This window comes from Carassius carassius, chromosome 3 (assembly GCF_963082965.1).
Source record: "Carassius carassius chromosome 3, fCarCar2.1, whole genome shotgun sequence".
Taxonomy (NCBI): Eukaryota; Metazoa; Chordata; class Actinopteri; order Cypriniformes; family Cyprinidae; genus Carassius; species Carassius carassius.
Window position 1 is genome coordinate 24,444,722 of NC_081757.1, and position 18,309 is coordinate 24,463,030.

An 18,309-nucleotide genomic window follows, 5' to 3' on the forward strand; every position below is an offset into this window, starting at 1 on the left:
TAACCCAATATTAGTAGGGGGACGTGGCAGTACGGGAGGACTGAAGCCACACTGGAGGCCCCCCTTTTCGCTTTGGTGGTCGATAGGTCCTGATTTAGCACGAGGCCACTGAAGACGGGCTGGACGATAGATGGCTAGAGAAAGAGAGAGAGAGAGAGAGAGAGAGAGAGAGAGAGAGGGAGGGAGGGCGGAGTGCGAAAATGAAGTGGAGGTTGTCAGATGTGGCAGCTGCTTGGAATCCTGATAAATATAAGTCCTTATTGATCGGCTGAAAATGAAAGATCCCAGAGTGGCGTGCAGTATTTAGCTTCTTGTCTGCCGAGCGCGTCAGCGGTGGCCTTGCCTCACTGGGATAGATTTTCAGCAGCGCTCTGAGCCGCGGCTTTGATTTCATCTTTAACCTTTTTCGGCTGCTTTTCCTTGACCTCTGCGCCAATGCTGTGATTCAGTGAATTTGTTACATTTGGCCTGACATCCTCTCTCTCTCTCTCTCTCTCTCTCTTTCTTTCTTGCTGACAGAGTGAAGACTCATCGCCGCTGTCATCGTTTGTTGCCGTACAGACTCAGTGGCGGGGTGAGTCACGGTCTCTTCAACCTGACGGGCCCCGGACCAGTATGCAGTTAGAGTGATCAGGTAAGCGAACATTCACCTCACGGCCCTTACTTCAGTAGTTGTAATGCGACACTGCTCCTGGACCAGATACGGGACATACGTTTAGCTCGCTGATCCCAGATCTGCACGCTTGAGCGGTCCTTAGATAAGACATAAAGCATGCTCACTTACCCGCTGGTCTCAAATCATCAGTGTCAGGATGAGATTAACTGATCCCAGAGTCTGATCCCTAACAGACAGTACATTTGAAGTGGCACGTTTTGTGCTGAACAGTTGTAATCTTCTCCTGCGATGTGTCTTTAAGCCGAACACCTAAATGACATATAAAAGACCAATTTAGAGCAATTGCTTCTCCAATTTGCTCTTCTATCTGGTTCAAGCCTTTACAGTGACATGTTTCATATGTGGCCACCATGCATTTTCTTTTTTAAAGGCCTCAATACATATAAAAGATATTTGATAGGTAGAGGAGACTAGAACTAGTAACTAAGTTTTTGAGATAAAAGGATGATTACATGGGTGTTTTCTCTAGCAGTGGTTTGTATGTAAGTACAAATCTAATCTAATTATTTTTATACATTTTATTATCCAAATTTGTTACAAAATTACAGTAACAATGTGACATAGGGTCTACACTACTTAAAAAAATAGAATGTTAGTACTTTTATTCAGGACACATTAAATTTGATCAAAAGTGACAGAGAAGAAGAGATTTACAAAATATTTCCCATAAATGCATTTAAATGAACTTTCTATTCATCAAAGAATCCTGAACAAGTGTATCACAGTTTCCAAAAATATTAAGTAGTACAAGAGACTTCTTTCAAAAACATAAACAAACATCTCATTTTTGAATGTTAGTGTGTATTCAGAAAGAGTAAGCTATAAAGTGGCAGAAGATTTGAACTGAATGTTTTAAATTGTATACATCTTTTCAGTTTGATATTTAAAATATTTATAAGCCCAGAATAACTGTTAGATATTTTTTATGTTACCTTGTACATATTTTGTAATATTTCATGGATTGAATTTCCACATTGTTTTACTGTTTAACTTTGCTTAATTAATGGCAGATTTTATTGTGACAGCTAACTGTGACAAGCCGATGACAAGCCTGGGTTTAAAGGAAAACTGAATGCATAAACTGACTTTAAATAATAAAACCAGCCTGAGAAATAATCAGTGGGCTAAAAAGCGTGATTAAAATCCCCATGCATTGTATTGCACTTTGTATATTTAGATGAATAAAAAATAAAAAAATAATAATAAATACAAGTGTGATCTTTAAATCGAAATAAAGAATGAAAAGATGCATAAATTTTTTTTTTTTTTTTTTTTTAAGGGGAAAATAAGAGGTAAAAGCAGCCTTTGAGTATAAAGTCTTCTCGTCCTCCTCCTCCTCCTCCTCCTCCTCCTCCTGAACAATGCTTCAGCACACTTTTAGATAGATTATAAATCCCCCTATGAGAGAGCCTGCAACAGCTGTTGGCAGACATACTAGATATGAGAATAGCAGCATAGGATGAAGGAGCATTAAAAATTTATATGCTATTTAGCCTAGGTGTATTTTAGGTATTTGACATTTTCATGTCCGGGACGGTCTAAATTTATTCATAGTACAGAAAATAAAAAAAATAAAAATTAGAAAAAAGATTGTGAAGGGGTGGTAAGAGAGCTGTAAGCGGAGGCCACTCTTTTGTTTATTTATTTTTTTATGGTCATCCTTTCATTCAGTAATGATTGGTGTTAAGACATCATCTATGGAGGAGACTGGAGCCTATTATGGGTACGGTAATAATTAGCACATGGCACAAAGCGAACCGTTTCCCTCTTAAGCCTCTGCTTAATGCTTTTTTGTTGTATTGTTTTGCTATTTTTATTTCTATTTATTTTATTTTCTGGTATTTCTTCCTTCTCTTTGTGTTTTGTTGAATGGGTAAAGGAACATTGTGTGTGTGTAGATGAGAGAGTGAGAGTGGAAATCCCAGCTTCAGTAGTGATTAATTACTAATACTCCCTCAGAACATCTCTCTATCCCTGACTATCTAATCACACTGAAATCTAAGACATGTCCTGAGAGGAGAAGAGACGATAGGACTACATGGACCATCTCTCTCTCTTCATTGTAACTTTATCAATCTCACAATCTTGCTTCTTTTTCCTTAAAGGAACAGTCACCCAAAATGAATAATATATATATATATATATATATATATATATATATATATATATATATACCCATTTTATTAGTGGAATTCATGGTAAAAACAACTTAATCCATGATTTTGCCCCCCAAAATAATCCACCAATCACAAAATTTATAGTGATAACTGTTGCTCACTAGCTTCAGAAGACTTGATGTAGAGCACATTAGCCATAAGGACCAAATTTATAGAACATGAATTATACATTGTAATTAGGCATTTTTGCTCTTTTTTGGAGCTTGACATCTCCAGTCTGCTTTCACTGTGTGGAAAAGAGCAGCTCAGATATTCTACTACATTTCCTGTTTTGCGTTCCACAGAGCATGTTTGAGTTAAGGATGTAGGATTGTATTTTTAGGTGAACTATCACTCTAACCACCCTTCTTTTGTTCTCTCATTCTCTCCAAACTTCTCCAACATTTTTCCTTTCTTCCGCTAATTCGCTATCAGTCCATATGTGTCTCGCCTGGATTTTTGTAACATGCTCCACTCCCCCTCACTTCTCCCTCTCTCTTTCTCTCCTTCTCTCAGGTGTTATATACTGTATATACATACACTGTTACTCCCTGAGGTAATATTTAGCAATAGCATGTTTAACACCACAACCCTCCAGTCACGGATCCTCACATCACGCTTAAAAAACAGAGACGGGTGACATGTTTCTGAATCTGCTGCTTTTCTATCTCTGAAGAAAACATGGCTTTTATTTAGCAGTTATAGCTATTACAGGATCACAAAAAAAAGCAAGAAGAAAAAATTTCAAGGCAAGGATAATTTCCATAGATATCTCACACTACAAAGAAAGCTGAAAATCAAAGCGTTGCCGTCATTTAAAGAAAGACAGAGACTTTTCGAATGACACTCTTCATTTTTTATTTATTTTTTTCGGCTGGTGAAGTATTTGCATAGCTGAAGTTAGCAGTCTCTCTTGACAGGCTGGGGAGAACAAACAAAACCGCTCTCTCTAGAGACTCTCCGCCACGTAGGGTGATGCAAGCTTACATATATTAACAGCGCGTTGTACGATCGCTAACTATCAGAGTGAGCCGTCTAACCAAAGTCCTCTGTTTCTTCTTTTTCTGAGCAGAGAAGTTGGCAGCCCGGTGTCACCACTGTCAGAGTTGCGTGAAAGTAGCCATGTTTGATGTGCTGGATGTTTGTAGCTGCTAGGCGGCTGTGTTTGGACATGTGCGACGGAGTCCTCGGCCCCTTTATGTGAGCGTGCATTTCCTCATGTGGCGGGAGGGTCGTGTTGTCAGAGTGGATGTGCCTTTGAGGCCATAGCGTGGCAGATTAGCGTCTTTTCTTATCATTCAAATCAAGCCTCCGCTCCCTTTGAAAAAACATATTGTACACCCCCCCTTCGCCCCTGACGACAATCTTCGACCATGATGGCTGCCTCAGAGGAGCTTCCCCGGGCTGGTGGCAAAGAGAGAGTGAGCAAGAGAGACAGAAGATCGTCAGGAGACGGTGGAGGGAGGGGTTGTCCGTCCTGAACCCTCTCCCACATCATCAGCGTGTGATCGCAGCTGGGTAATTGATATATGGCTGTGGCTGTCTCTTCTCTTCACCCTTGTTAAGGTCAACTTATCTACATTTCACCCCTTATTTCTCCAGTCCAATTATATTCCCCCGCAGATATTGACTGACTGGTGTGGCCTGTCCTCCTGAAAATATGAATTGAGGATGAAACAAGTGAGCGCTCGCATAGGGGAAGGGGGGGCGCCTTTATTCCGGTGCCTAACCCTTGCCTGTTATCAAAGTAACTTCCAGCTTATTAGTAACAAAAGGCCTTTTTCTCCTGCTCTCATCCCTCCCCCTCCTCCTTCCTCCTTTGTGCAGGCCGTGTTCGCTAGCGCTTCCTGAATTAAACTGCTGGCTTCCTGTTCTTTTATATGCATGGCCACATCTGGGGGAGCTTGCTCGCAGCCCCGCTGCTTAATAACAATCACCTTCCCTTTCAGTCGCCCCTGATTGTTTCTAATTCACTCTGACAGATAGTGGCTGACAAGCCGCCCGCGCCTCCTCCCTCCGTGACCCCGGCTCACTCACCATACTTATACCGCCTGTCATTTTTAATATTTGATTTCGCTTTTAAAGTTATGTGTTTTAGTCCAGTGATGAAATCAGTGTTTAACCGAAACACAAAATGGATCTCTCTCCCACTTTCTCCAGGCTTCTTTTTTGGCAGCGGCTCGCTCTTTTCCTGCTCTTTCTTCCTTCACTCGCTCTCTCTTTCTGTGTGGTTTTCTGTTTGTTTGAGACAATGGGGTGAAGTTGGTTTAAATGCCATGTGGGGTGGCATTGTGGAGATGTTTTTTTTCTTTTTCTCTCTCTCTGATGAAGTCCATCTGGGCGCCTGGTCCGGAGGACTCTATAAAAGCTGTTATGGCCACGCTTTCCATTTATTAATGTGAAAGAGAGTATGAAGCACAGCAAACATTTTATTCAACAATTATTCACCAATGGCTTCAGGCTCATAGATTTGTAGAGGTTTCACTCAAGATGTTCTCAGCTGATATCCATTAAAGACACGTAGATGTGCATTATTTATATTTATTTATATTTTGACGGCACGGGGCCACTACTAGATTGCTGAGAGAATGGATGGATGCATTGACAGCTAGATGGATTGCATTTTGTGGAAATCCATTCAGTTATTTGATTGAAATACAACCCATATTTGTTTGAAAATAAAAAAAATTTTCTTAAGTCAGTTCAGTGATGGTCTCTTACATGTCTTGAGCCTTGAGTCATGAGCCTTAACCCTCATGTTGTTGTCATATTTTCTTTAAGTGTAAAGATGGAGGTATATATATATATATATATATATATATATATATATATATATATATATGACGAGGGCATGTTTATATACATGTATACACACACACACACACACACACACACAAACACACACTCTCTCTGGCCAAATCAAATTTTTCTTTATTCATAATTTCATGCATCATTTAAACATATCATTGCTTTAATTATTTTTATTCCTGTTAATCACATTTAATAAAAATAATAATAAACTACAAAGAATAGGACTGACTATTTATTTATTTAGTTATATATTTATTTCATTATTTCATTCTGACATTTAAATAAGCTTTTTTTTTTTTAGGACAGCAGTTAAAGTGTGTTGTTCAGTTTTTGTTCATAAGATTAAAGCTCAAAATTATACTCAAACAAGGATAAATTTTATATCAAAAGGGTCTTGAGGGTTAAAAAAATATCAAAGCCAAAACGAAAGTGTGTAAGGAGGGGAAAACAAACTGCGGAGAAACATCTTCCTTCGTCTTGACAGCTATCTTTCTGTCTAGCAATTTACCTTAAACTACAGTACTTAACAGTTTCAGGGCAATTTAAATCAAACACTTCCAGCCTTACATACTCACATCATTATTTTTACAAAGCACCATGTATAGTTCTTTAATCAGTCAATCACGGAGTCTGTGCCATCATAATGCACCCCTCACGCTTCCTGTTGTTCAAACACTATCACAGTTGAAATCAATAGAATTGTATTTTTAACTCGCTTCAATCAAAACACCCACACTGTTTGTATACTCTGCGCTCTCCATCAATAGTCTTAAGACCAAAAACTAAACTATTGCGTTGATGTTCAACCTACTGAACACACAGTTCCGGGAAGCGACAGTGCCTTGGGCGTGCCCAAGTCCAGTATTTTTATTTTTATTTATTTATTTGTTTTTTTGAATGACAAAAACAGAACTAATTGGAGAACCACTGCATGTTTTCACTAAAGGCACAATTTAATTACATTTGAACCGAGAATGAGTATTTTGGGAATGTGATATATTCGTTCAAACAAATGGAGCGAGAGAAATGCAATATTTGTTTTGCTTTGATTAGCAGATTGGCAGGGATTTTTTGTTGTTGTTGTTGTTGTTTTTCAGTAGAGAACCAAACATCTTTTCTCAAATCCAAACTTTTGGATTCCTGTATAACCTAAAAGTGCAAGACTTCAGGTTCAGCCACCTCAACCCCATCCTAAAGTGATAATACCACCATTTAAATCATAATAATCCTTATCCTGAGGGTCTAAGACTGTGAGATACGTACATTAGCCTGCTTGTAGCCTTCTCAGTCCTGTAGTGGCACTGCTGATAAATACTTTATTAATAACTTTCTAAATAATGTAAAGTGTATTGTTGTCTCCGAGGTTGTATTAATAAACATGAAGGTATTTATTTGTCTTTAACAAAGCATGATTAATGCACATTAGCGTGTGGATTGCGAATTCTCACAGTCTACTGTTCCCCGCCCAATGAAAAACACACACACACACACACACACCCATCAGCATTAAATATTTATGGCATAATATTAATGGTTTTGTAAAGAAAATAACAAGTTATTAATCCTCTGATTAACAACTGATTAACCTTTTTATAAAACACGTGATCCGTGCTTCGTGGATTCAGGATGTGTCGCTCGAGTGTGCTCCGGAATAATTATTTTTGTGTCTGTTTTAATTGCAAAAATTGCACGGATGAACTGTTTTTCTGTCCTTTTTTCTTTTCAAACACGCACAGATAGAGACGGATACGGCATTGCCGACAATATTTTGTCGATAAAGCGACCCCAGAGCATCCTCCAACACGGACTAAAAACACGGACTAAATATAGTAGGACATATCTGCGGACAATGAGGTTTAATTCTCGCATCCGTTTATTCCAGTGTTATTGGAATGTGTGGGAAAATAAGGAGAATGCACGCACTGCTAAAGGACAAGCGGCCCTCTTTCTCTCTATCTGTCTCTGCTCATCTCTCTGCCATTGTGTGTATTTTTAGGTCTCGCCTGAGTCAGTTCAAGCACAATTATGCTTGTTTCACACACGCCAAGTGTGACTTCATCTAACGGGGAGGAAATGGGAGAAAAAAGATAGCTGTCTGGGCAGTTTTGCAGATAAAATAAAACTATATCATTTATTGCATTTCACATTGTCATGATTTCCTGCTGCTTTTCAGCTTCCTGATACACAGACAGACAGAGAGACATGTAAAGTTATGAAGGATGTCCTGCAGGTCCCTCCTCCCTTGACTCCTTGGGAACGCAACACCCACCTCAGGTGATTAATACAAACGTGGAGCCTGGGCTGTTTTACAAACATTAAAAGATCTAATTCATAATACATTTATACCTTGACCCCTGCCATCTATTGTGTCGCTATTCTTTAGCTTGCAGAATCCATCAAAGGCCATAGTGTTGTGAAAACCGACAACAATAGCAGTCTTTGTGTGGAGATGTGTGTGGGGATAAGGGTGTTGGGACACTTGTTGTTTTTTATGCTTGGTCTTATGATGGATTGGTGCTTGTTCGGTAGGGTGTCTTTGTTAACTTTCTCTCACACTCTTTTTTTTTTCTCAAACGAACTGATCTTACCTTCATTGACTTTCCCTCACCCCCTCGCTCAGTTTAAGTTCTCACTTTTTCTCTTTCTGTCCTGCTGTTGAGTGTTTCTTCCTTCCTCCTTAACCTTTTTTTTTCTGCAGAGTCCTTCATCTTTGCTTTCTTTTATCATGTAGCCTTTCCTTCTCTCTCTCACTTTCAATCTTCATGCAAGCAAACTGGCCACCCTGGGAATCCTGGCAGTCAGTCACACGCCCCTCCAAAAACAATTATCTTTGAACTTGCTTTTAGTGCTGTTTGTCCTAATTACAGATCATTTTCCCTGTCACATTTTTACTTTTATTGCAGTTTTGCCCTGAATGTTGATCCTATTGAGGTTCAACCTTATTTTACTCGCTGGAACACCCCTAAGACCTGGATTCATCTAATATTCCCCTGTGCCTTTTGCTCTCTCCTTTCAAATTTGATTTTTTTTTCTCCTTCTTTTCTTCTATTTCTTTCTTTTTTAATGTAGAATTTTTTGTAGCATTATCTTATTGAATTAGACTGAGATCCCAAAATACACAGTAAGGATGTATGGCCTGTTTTATTTCTGGTGTTAAGGTTTAGGTTGTCCTGTGTGTGTGTGTGTGTGTGTGTGTGTGTGTGTGTGTGTGTGTGTGTGTCTGTGTATGTTTGTTTGTTTGAGGTACGAGCAGCCGTAAGGCATGCTAACTTCAGTCCCACAGGGAAACCCTGCGTGAATTTTTAGTTCTCTGCAACAGAGGTGGACTTTGTTGTAATTAAAACTAAGTAAAGGTGGTTAATTTCTTCCCTTTCCTGGCTGTTTCAAATATCAATCTACTCTGTTTTAAAGGTATCGCACATACACGCACATGCATGCTTAGCATAACACACTCACACAGACATGCACACGAGCGCGTAAGCCTCTTACAGATCCGATTCCGCATACAGACACAACATGCGCTGGAGTTGCAAGGAGAGGTTTAGACATGGTGCAGGGCCTTTTTCAATTAGAGGCATATCGTGTGCAGCCCGATAGGATCGTAATGTTGCGGGTCTGGGTCACTGGTAGGATGTGGGATTAGAACCACGTAGTAGTTCTAGAAGTGCAGAAAAATGGAAAACATCACAGCTGGCAGACACATCTCCTTCATATCTGCAAGTCACACACTAGATAATAGAGATGTCTTAGTGAGCTTCACAGAGTGCCTGCATCTCTCTCTCTCTCTCTGTACTGTTAGGGTCAGAGTACTGCATAAGTGTATGGGGCTGAGAATACATACATTCATTTTAAAGAGATTTTAAAAATAAAAAATAACTATTTGAAAAATAAATATTCTGTCATCATTTACTCACTCTCATGTTGTTTCATGTATGACTATTTCTTCTGTGGAATATGACAGAAAAAATAATTGTTTGTTCATTTAGTGAAAATGTTATTGTTTATCACTCTTCAAAATATCATATTTTGCATTCCACAGAAGAAAGTCATACAGGTTCAGAACAACATGAATTGGAGCTGAATGTCTGAACTTTGAAAAAGATAACTTAATGATATTTATAAAGGTTATGGGCCCATATCATACACCCCGTGCAATGCAATGCAAGGCGCAGCGCAAGTGTGTTTGCTAGTTTTAGTCCGGCGTCATTCACATTTTCCCATCCAGCGCCATGTCGTTTAATTAGCAAATGCATTTGTGCCCATGGGCGTGCTGGTCTAAAAAAGAGGTGTGTTCAGGTGCATTGCTGGCGCAATGCTATTTTAAGGAGCTGAAAATAGACTGTGCCATAGACCAACTCAAACCCGGTCTAAAGTCAATGGCGCAATGTGCTTTTGTTATTTTAAGAATACGTTGGCCTCTGGGCGGGTCCACAGTGCGCGTTGACTTTGCTTATTACACACAAACATGCCAAATATTAAAAACAAAAGGATTACAGTGTAAAAGAATATTATTGTGTAGGCTACATAAATATAAAAATGCAATGATGGATAGTCATTGCGTGCATTAGAATTAGGCTACCTATTTGCAATTCAACCTATTACTACTTGTAATGATGAATAAAATTGACTAATTAATTGAAAAATTACACACAGACACACACACACACACACACACACACACACACACACAAACACACATATATTAACTGACTCATCGCGCATGGAGCTATTTGAAAGCCTGCATCCAACGCATCATCCCGCACCTTCTTCACCTCAGGAAGCATTGGTGGATTCCTGCTTATCCCGTAGATGATCTGTTCGCGCGCTTTAACTTCGCGCACGAGCAGATCGGTTTCTTCGCTTGGGAAGCGTTCAGCTTTTCCACCAACCAATTTCGCCATGTAAATAGCGATCCGCCATGGCGCAAGCACATCTCGGTCTTAAAGGGAATGGGTGATGACACTCTGATTGGTTTAGTGAACGTTACGCCCATTACTTATTAATAGAATAGGGACAACCCATTCAAAAAATGTGCCCCAGCGCACAGACCATTTTTCCGTCGTTAAAATAGCAAAAGTGTATTTGGACACGCCCTGAGTGCACCTGCGCCGTGCGCTTTACACTTTGCATTTAGATCGTTAAAATAGGGCCCTAGGAGTTTAACATTGAGCTCATATGAAAAATTTGTTTAAACCTGGCTCACAGCACTTTCTGTTCTCTTCCACTATTATGTGCATAAAAACAGAAAAAAAGTCCATGAATTAAAAAATAATATTTTATTTTATTGTAATAATTATATTTGTTCTACTTTTCTAAGATAATATGATATAAAAGCCTTTATATATATATATATATATATATATATATATATATATATATATATATATATATATATATATATATATATATATATATATATATATATATATATATAAAATGTTCCTATTGAGGTCTTTTCCATCAAGGGTCCAGGGTCTTGTATGGCAGTGGTTCTCAACTGATTTAGGACTAGAAACCAAGTGGATGTCAAGTTTAGATATGAAGTTGTGAATTGTTTTCTTGTACCCTGGTAAGCATGTGTATTATTTGTCGTAAATATGCACAATTATTTTTGCTTATCATTATATTATCTAAACATACCTTTCACTTCACCCAGTTTGGTCATGACCCACCAGTTTAGAAGCACTGCTGTACACCATCTCTCCTCTGATAATCTCAAACCTGTATGTCATAATCCAGCCACTGACACTCAAAATGAAAGAGAGGGAGAGAGAGAATACCAATTTAACCAGTCTCTTACCTTCATTTACTCTCTCTCTCTCTCTCTCTCTCTCTCTCTCTCTCTCTCTCTCTCTCTCTCTTTTTGTACTTTTGCTTTTTTCATAGAGTATTGCTGCTTCTCAAAAGACAGAAAGCAGACAATTTGGAGCACAGAGAACGTTGATAGTGTTGTGAAGTGCCCCCTCGAGGAGGTGTATGCGCACACACACACATTGGAGAGTTGTTCATTTATTCCTTGCTCTGAGGATGGCTGACACACACAACACTCTTGTATATATATATATATATATATATATATATATATATATATATATATATATATATATATATATATATTATATTATACACATAAGTCTCTTGGACCTGCACATACATAAGAAATCACAAGAAACATAATTGGTTTTGTTCTTGTTTAAAGAGAACATAGTTTTTTTTAGCCCTACAACAAAAAGACATTTTAAGTCCCCTCAGCTTTCCAACTTTACACTAATGTAGACTGAAATGCACACTGCCAAAAGTGTGTGTGACGCTTTTGCACATTTTGTTTCTTTCTTTCTTCAAATGCTAGAATATCCAGTGACAGACCTTGATAGGTGTTTTGTTGGTATATCGCTCTCCTCGTTTAATGAGCTTGTTTTCTATTCCGACCCAATTGTCAGTTCGCCTCTATGTTTCCTCTGTCATTCTCTGCCTCTAATGCATTGACAAAGAGATTTTTTTTCCCTCCTCTGAATCAACTGTTCCCTGAATCAAAGCGTGAGAATTTCAGCTGTATGCCACAGCAGCCCTCTTCTGCCACACTTCCTCTGTCTCCCTGCCTGTAGCTTGGCGGCTTCCTCCTCAGCAGGGGGAAAGGTAAATCATGTGAGGAGAAGGACTGGGGAAGGGTAGCTGACTGTGACACGTACCTGTCAGCAGGTACTCAAAATAATTGGTAAATGACTGTAGCGGGATGGAGAGGGCTCTCTCTTCCCTTCCTCCGTTTGATAAATATTTGAGCGCAGCACAGAGAGTGGGAATATCACAGACGTTGGGCTTGGAAAGCAGAAGATACTGAGACAGCGTATTGCGCGGACAAACTAGTTTAGAGTAATACACCTCTAAAGTTAAAAGCTAATCTGCTGGGACTCGATTTTGTAACCTAGTGAAGCAGACCTGCATTTATACCTGCATTAACTCAATTACATAGAGTGTTGGCTTATATTAGATCGACTATACGCACACACTCACACGGGCTTCAGTTGGCAGCCCTCTGCCACTCACACACATTAAATGTGAAGAATGCATAATTCTTCATAATTTTGAAACAATGCCATGGAAAGTTCAGTCCCATAATTACTCGGCGGACAAATGTGCTTTAACATTGGGAAATCTTCGCTCCCTGCCAATTTTAGGAGCGCCATTGGGCTCTGTTTGTCTGATAATGAACAGTATTCATTTTCATCATGTTCCTTCACCCCTCCTCAACTCCCTTTAGACCATCGTCAATTAAAGCCCTCAGGGCCCTTCTGTGCATAAAGGGATATATAACTCTTTTGACATTTGGCTGCGGACATATTAGGCACACCCAGAGCAGATTTAGAGCGAATAGCCTTTATAGCACGTTTAAAAGACCTGTTCCAGTTACAGCCAAAGAGGGCGACTGAGGATCGGTCAGGGAGCCTGCCTTTGTTTTACGAGGAAAGGTTGAAGACGTTGCACTGGCATGTCCAGTTGGAGGCGGATGGAAGAATAAATGGGGAATTGGATCAGGTAAATGTTTTGTGTAGCTGGTTCAATATTTTGGCTCCCCTCCAATCTGACAGGCATGTCAGGCAATAAAGTTTATAAGATGGTGTTTCAAAGACAGCTGGGTAACGGCAGCTCTGAGACAATATACAAGAACACTTATCCTGGCCAAAGGACTTTGGATAGCAAAGCTCCCCTTGGTGTAGAGGAAGCACGTTAGGCTAAAACGAAGGAGTGGGTATACAAGGCCACGGAGGCACGTCCGTAGCCTTTTCCGCTCTGCCGATGGTAACTGGGGGACTCAGATAGGACGTTTGGGTAATGAGGCGTGAGGAGCATGTCCTATCCTCACATGCCTAGCGAGTGCTCCTTCAGGGCTGTCTGGAGCAGACTTGCAGGGTCATGAATGGCGCTCGTTGGCATAAAACAGCTAGAGGTGTGAAACTCATCCCCGGGGGCCCTCAGCCTCTTCGCCCTATAATGCTGAGTCAACTGAGTGACAGGGCAGTCTGCTCCGATCCGTGGCGCTGAGACAGAATCATTGCTCTAGCATAGGGAAGTCTTCTGAGAACAGACGCCAATGGTTACAGAGTAGCCGCGATGTGCTTCTCAATTGGCTTGAATTACAACATGTTAAGGTGTTTAAATAACCTCTCTGGCATTTAATAATACAACCCTCCTTTTATGTGGTAGACATAGACCTGTGGCTGTAAAGTAAACTAAGCTCAGAAATCAAGTCAGAATTCCGGTGTCATCAGAAATAGCCCAGTCCTTCAATATTCGCCTCTGCCATCTTCTGTAACAAATAAATGTCCTGATACAGCAGCTCTCCTCGGGACATTTCCATTGACATATGAGAATCGGGGAGAAATTTTTGCATCGCTTGCATTCCAAATGAGCCACAGTAAGTGTTTTATGTGGACATTATTATCCCGATATGGCTCTCAATGCATGTAAAAAGGAATGACCCCACCGTCGTGATTTATTCATTCCTGTCTAGGATATATGCATAGGCTCAGAAAATCCTCGATTCTGCTCAGAATGAAGGCGGATATATAATTCATGAAAGCTAATGCATTGTTTCTGTTGCTTCATCTCGTGGCTCTCATGCCCCCCCCACCGCCAGCCTATTCTCTGGCAAAAGGTTGGCAATAATATCAGTATTGAAATGAGAAGTTTGAAAGACGCACTGCTTCCTTTTTATGTGTGTGTAAACTGATTTGAATCACACATTGGGGGCTTACTGAGCGGAGCTTTAAATGTTAAATGGGGGTTGAAGTCTGCCTGAACTAATTTGTAGAGCTTTGCACCATGTTGACATTTAAATGTGATAAGAATAGAAAACTGTATGCCGACCTATTTTGAAGATGCTTTCGGAATACATTCGCATCAGCCGCGGTCTATAATTAATAAAAAAAGACAGGATATCCCCCCCTCCTCCAACCTTTTTTTTGCACCAGATTTGATTATAATACAACCCTTACAAGGCAGAGAATGACAGAAAAAATAAAGAGGGACTAAAATATGAGCATGGAGGGAATTAAGAGGGAAGTGGATAGCACACACCTGGGTTTGGAGGAGGGGTAGAGATTGCATCGGCTGGCTGCTGTGCTATCACATTACCGCGATCCAGCCCCTGTGTTTGTGAGAGCGAGCAGGGAGGAGAGGGACCTCGCCAAATCAGCATGCAAATAACGCCACATTGTTAACTTAATCAGATGCAGGAGAGAAAATATGGAGAGGGGAGAGGGGAGAGGAAGGGAGGAGGGATGGAGGGAAGGCAAGATCGAGGGGAGGGGGCTGCACAAACAAGAGTCAGGGTCTTCTGAAATGGCGGAGAGTGAAAGATTAAACCTCTCTACCAATGCAGATGATGTTTATGGGGTGCCGGTGTCAGGTCCTGTAAGGGGTTAAGGGTATGCATGTCTGTGTGTGCATTTCGGTTTGGGAGTGTGTATGTGTGTGTGTGTGTGTGTGTGTGTGTGTTAAGCAGAAGGCAGAGATGATGGAGGCCTCTTCTCGGAGATATATTAAGTGTTTCTAACAGGCAGAGCTCAGTGATTGGCTTCATCACAGCCAATCAAGTGAAAGAGACCTGATGATCTACAATACGACCGTGTAAGGCAACCTAGGGTAACAGGTGTCACTATGGTTACTAGAGCGGTTTATCGACACATTTGTTTAATTCAATTCTGATTCACAACCGTTCAATTTAAGTTCATTACAATTTTGGATTAGGTTTGATTCTATTCAATTTATTTTTGTATAGTTGAGTTACAAAGTTCATTTTTCTTACAAATGAAAGAAATTCTGACTCAGCTATTATTGCAAATTATGCAGGAAAACCTCTGACTCTTTTATGGAAATATACATTTAAAAAAATTAATAACAGTACCCAAACATGCAGCAGTTCAATTGCTATTTATCTAAAAGATTTTATAATCAACATAGCATAAAGATAAAGCTATAAAGAATAAAGTAAACTTTAAATGTATTTTTGGTAAAAAAAAAAAAAAAATTATAAAATAATAAAAAATCAATGAATATAGAAAATGTGTCTGCCTCTTTTTTATTGAAGGATAAATTTCATTAATATTTTTTTTTCCCTTTTCATAATATGAGTACATTTATGTGTGTTTTAATGTAAACCAGCCGTATAAGCACTATAAAAACCTCCCATCTTATCACCCAGCTGCTGTGTAGCTTCTGACAGCCAAATTACGCATAGAGGTCACGACCTCCCCGGCAACGCTCATAGGGAGATCAGCACGCAAGGCGCGCTGGTGAGCAATGGTAACATATACAACATGTTAACATGGCAGCTCGAACCAAACCAAAACAGATGAAGGGAGGAATATGTGTAATCCCTCCCCACTCGAACGAAAGAGCCACGTGCCCACCTCATGTCTCTCGGGACTGAGAGATACCAGGAGGTCATTTTTCACTAAAACATCCTCGGTTTTATGAACTTATCTTTCCTTTCTCTCCCTTTGCTTGCATCCTCTCCCATTGACGGCGGGTCACCGTGGCAGCCCCCCCTGAAAGAGGATGAATGTGTTATCATGTTCAAGGTCACAGAGGGCAGAGAGGTGGATAAGAATGTTTTGAGCTGGCCAAGGGAAGAAGAACAAGGGACTGAGTGAGGAGATGTGTGGAATCTGGTGTGCTGGCCAACCCAGACCCCTTCAAACTGTGCCTCTGTCTCTTCCCCATCAGTTAAACTCTGATGCCCAAATGCCGCAGGTGGAGCTTCAGCTGACAGGCTATGATCTCCAGGGCAAGTGGGCTTGGCTTCGACCCCATGTAGTGGTACCATGTATTTGGTAATTTGTTCTCAGGCTTTTGTTCCTTCTAGTACAGTGGATTGTTTAAATGTAGGGAATGTAAGAGTTATGCCTTCTTTTTAAATGCTGTAGAAAACGTGTTTAAACCAGTGGTTAATCATTTTGAGGTGCTATGAGTGAAAAAACAAACAAACAAACAAACATGCAAACAAAAATTGTAACACTTTTAAAGTGTTCTAAAATAACTTATATTTATTCTGTAGTGTAGTGTGGATCATGAGTTCTCGTCTATGTAATTATTGGAACCATTCTTCTTGAAAATTACTGCTATCAAAAGAAATTATTAGGTAATGATAAGTTTTTCCAAACACTTTGTCAGAAACATCAATAGTCCCAAACTTGCTATTGGTTGAGTCAGTGTTGCTATGTCATGCTGGTCATGAAGGTTTAAAACAACTCAACAGCAGTGTTTTGATAGCGTTTACACTTTTAGGGGATATCAGCCTACTAATGGTCTACTCATAGATGGCTCTGCATATTTTTATTATTTATTTATTCATTTATTCATAGCATTGAAAAAAATCGCACACTTGATCTTTAAGTTCTGCTCAGTGCGTTACCCTAAATGGGTCCTTGAAACATTGAGTATAAAATGTCAATTTGCATGGAAAAATATCTAGTAAGCTATGGACTATGCTACACCTGCTTATTTTTGTTACTTATCTGCATAAAAAGAAACAGTGAATGTAGCTTTTTTGTTGCATGAATCAAACCCTCTTTTTTTCATATATATAAACAAAAGCCTTTGAGATTTGACCAGCTCTGCTTTGGTCGTTTAATCATAGTTGTGTGACAACGTAACGTTGGCATGGAGGTAAAAGTTTTCTGTCCGGCTTGTGGTCGAGCAGCGTTTTTCTCTCTCTCTGTCTCTGATCCTGCTGGGATCTGTGGCCTCACCATTTCCGATAAAGCCTGATAAATAAACATGTGCCCTGATCTCCCTGAGGTCCTCCACCCTCTCTCCAGAGTCCACCCATTCCACTCACACTTCCTCCCTTCACAGTTAGCTCATAATAAAACACACTTTTCTATTAATAAAGAGAGGCTTTTTAACATACTCTCTTCCTTTTCTCCTTGCAGTGATGAGCGACCGTGGAGAGAAGAAACACAGCTTTAGTAGGCCTATCTCGTCTTACCATTCCCAGTCAAACAATAGAGCAGAAGACAAAAAGAATTACAAATCAAACGAAGTAAAAGAAAAAAAACTAAATATTTTAACATATATAAGGAGTCGTGAGCATTTCCAGTCAACTCTGACTTCCTGATGGCTTTGATAAGATCAGTGGCTTTCTTAAACAGGATGTTTTTAAAAACATGTGCTATGGACAGAGAACGCTTGCGTAACTGTACGTCTCCGCATAGACTTTCTCACAAAAATGAAACTTTCTCTCAGTATAGCTCTGGGAGTTTATCAAAGGGACAGAATAAAGAAGATTTAACATCAGCCATATTAAAAAGACATGCAGCGGTTCAATACTTAAAAAGCCCATTTACTGCGACAGAAGTGCTTTTTCATTCAAGAGCATATGGCCACGGTACCTGTTTATAGTCTTATCGCCTTTCTTTCTGTGTGTGGGGGGAAAAGGAGAGACAAAAAAGGAGATATTTTCAAAAGACATTGAAGAATCATTCAATTAACAGCGGCATGATGTAAAATAATTACTTGACTTGCCTCCCTTAATGAGTATCTCTAATTAGCCATACATTTGTTTTGTGAAAACTCCAAACTACAGGCTGCGGTTGTGAAGAGCTGGTAAGTATGTTGAAGTAGCAGCAGATTTTTCTCTCCTATACTGTCTGTCTTACGTTGAGC

The 18,309-nt window shown here is 39.8% G+C and overlaps 1 protein-coding gene across 7 annotated transcripts in view; it reads left to right on the forward strand.

Moving 5' to 3' along the window:
- The window catches only part of znf536 (zinc finger protein 536), a 182,783-nt gene that overhangs the window by 63,095 nt on the left and 101,379 nt on the right, over positions 1–18,309 (forward strand). For 4 of the 7 annotated variants that reach the window (XM_059534267.1, XM_059534276.1, XM_059534319.1 and 1 more), the window contains exons 3-4: positions 520–634; positions 7,817–7,917. The exons of 2 other annotated variants lie outside the window; for them this stretch is intronic. In XM_059534267.1, the coding sequence (XP_059390250.1) occupies positions 7,856–7,917 (62 nt within the window). In that variant the 5' untranslated portion in view covers positions 520–634; positions 7,817–7,855. The remainder of the gene's footprint in view (positions 1–519; positions 635–7,816; positions 7,918–18,309) is intronic. One more of the 7 variants, XM_059534295.1, reaches the window with a different exon arrangement.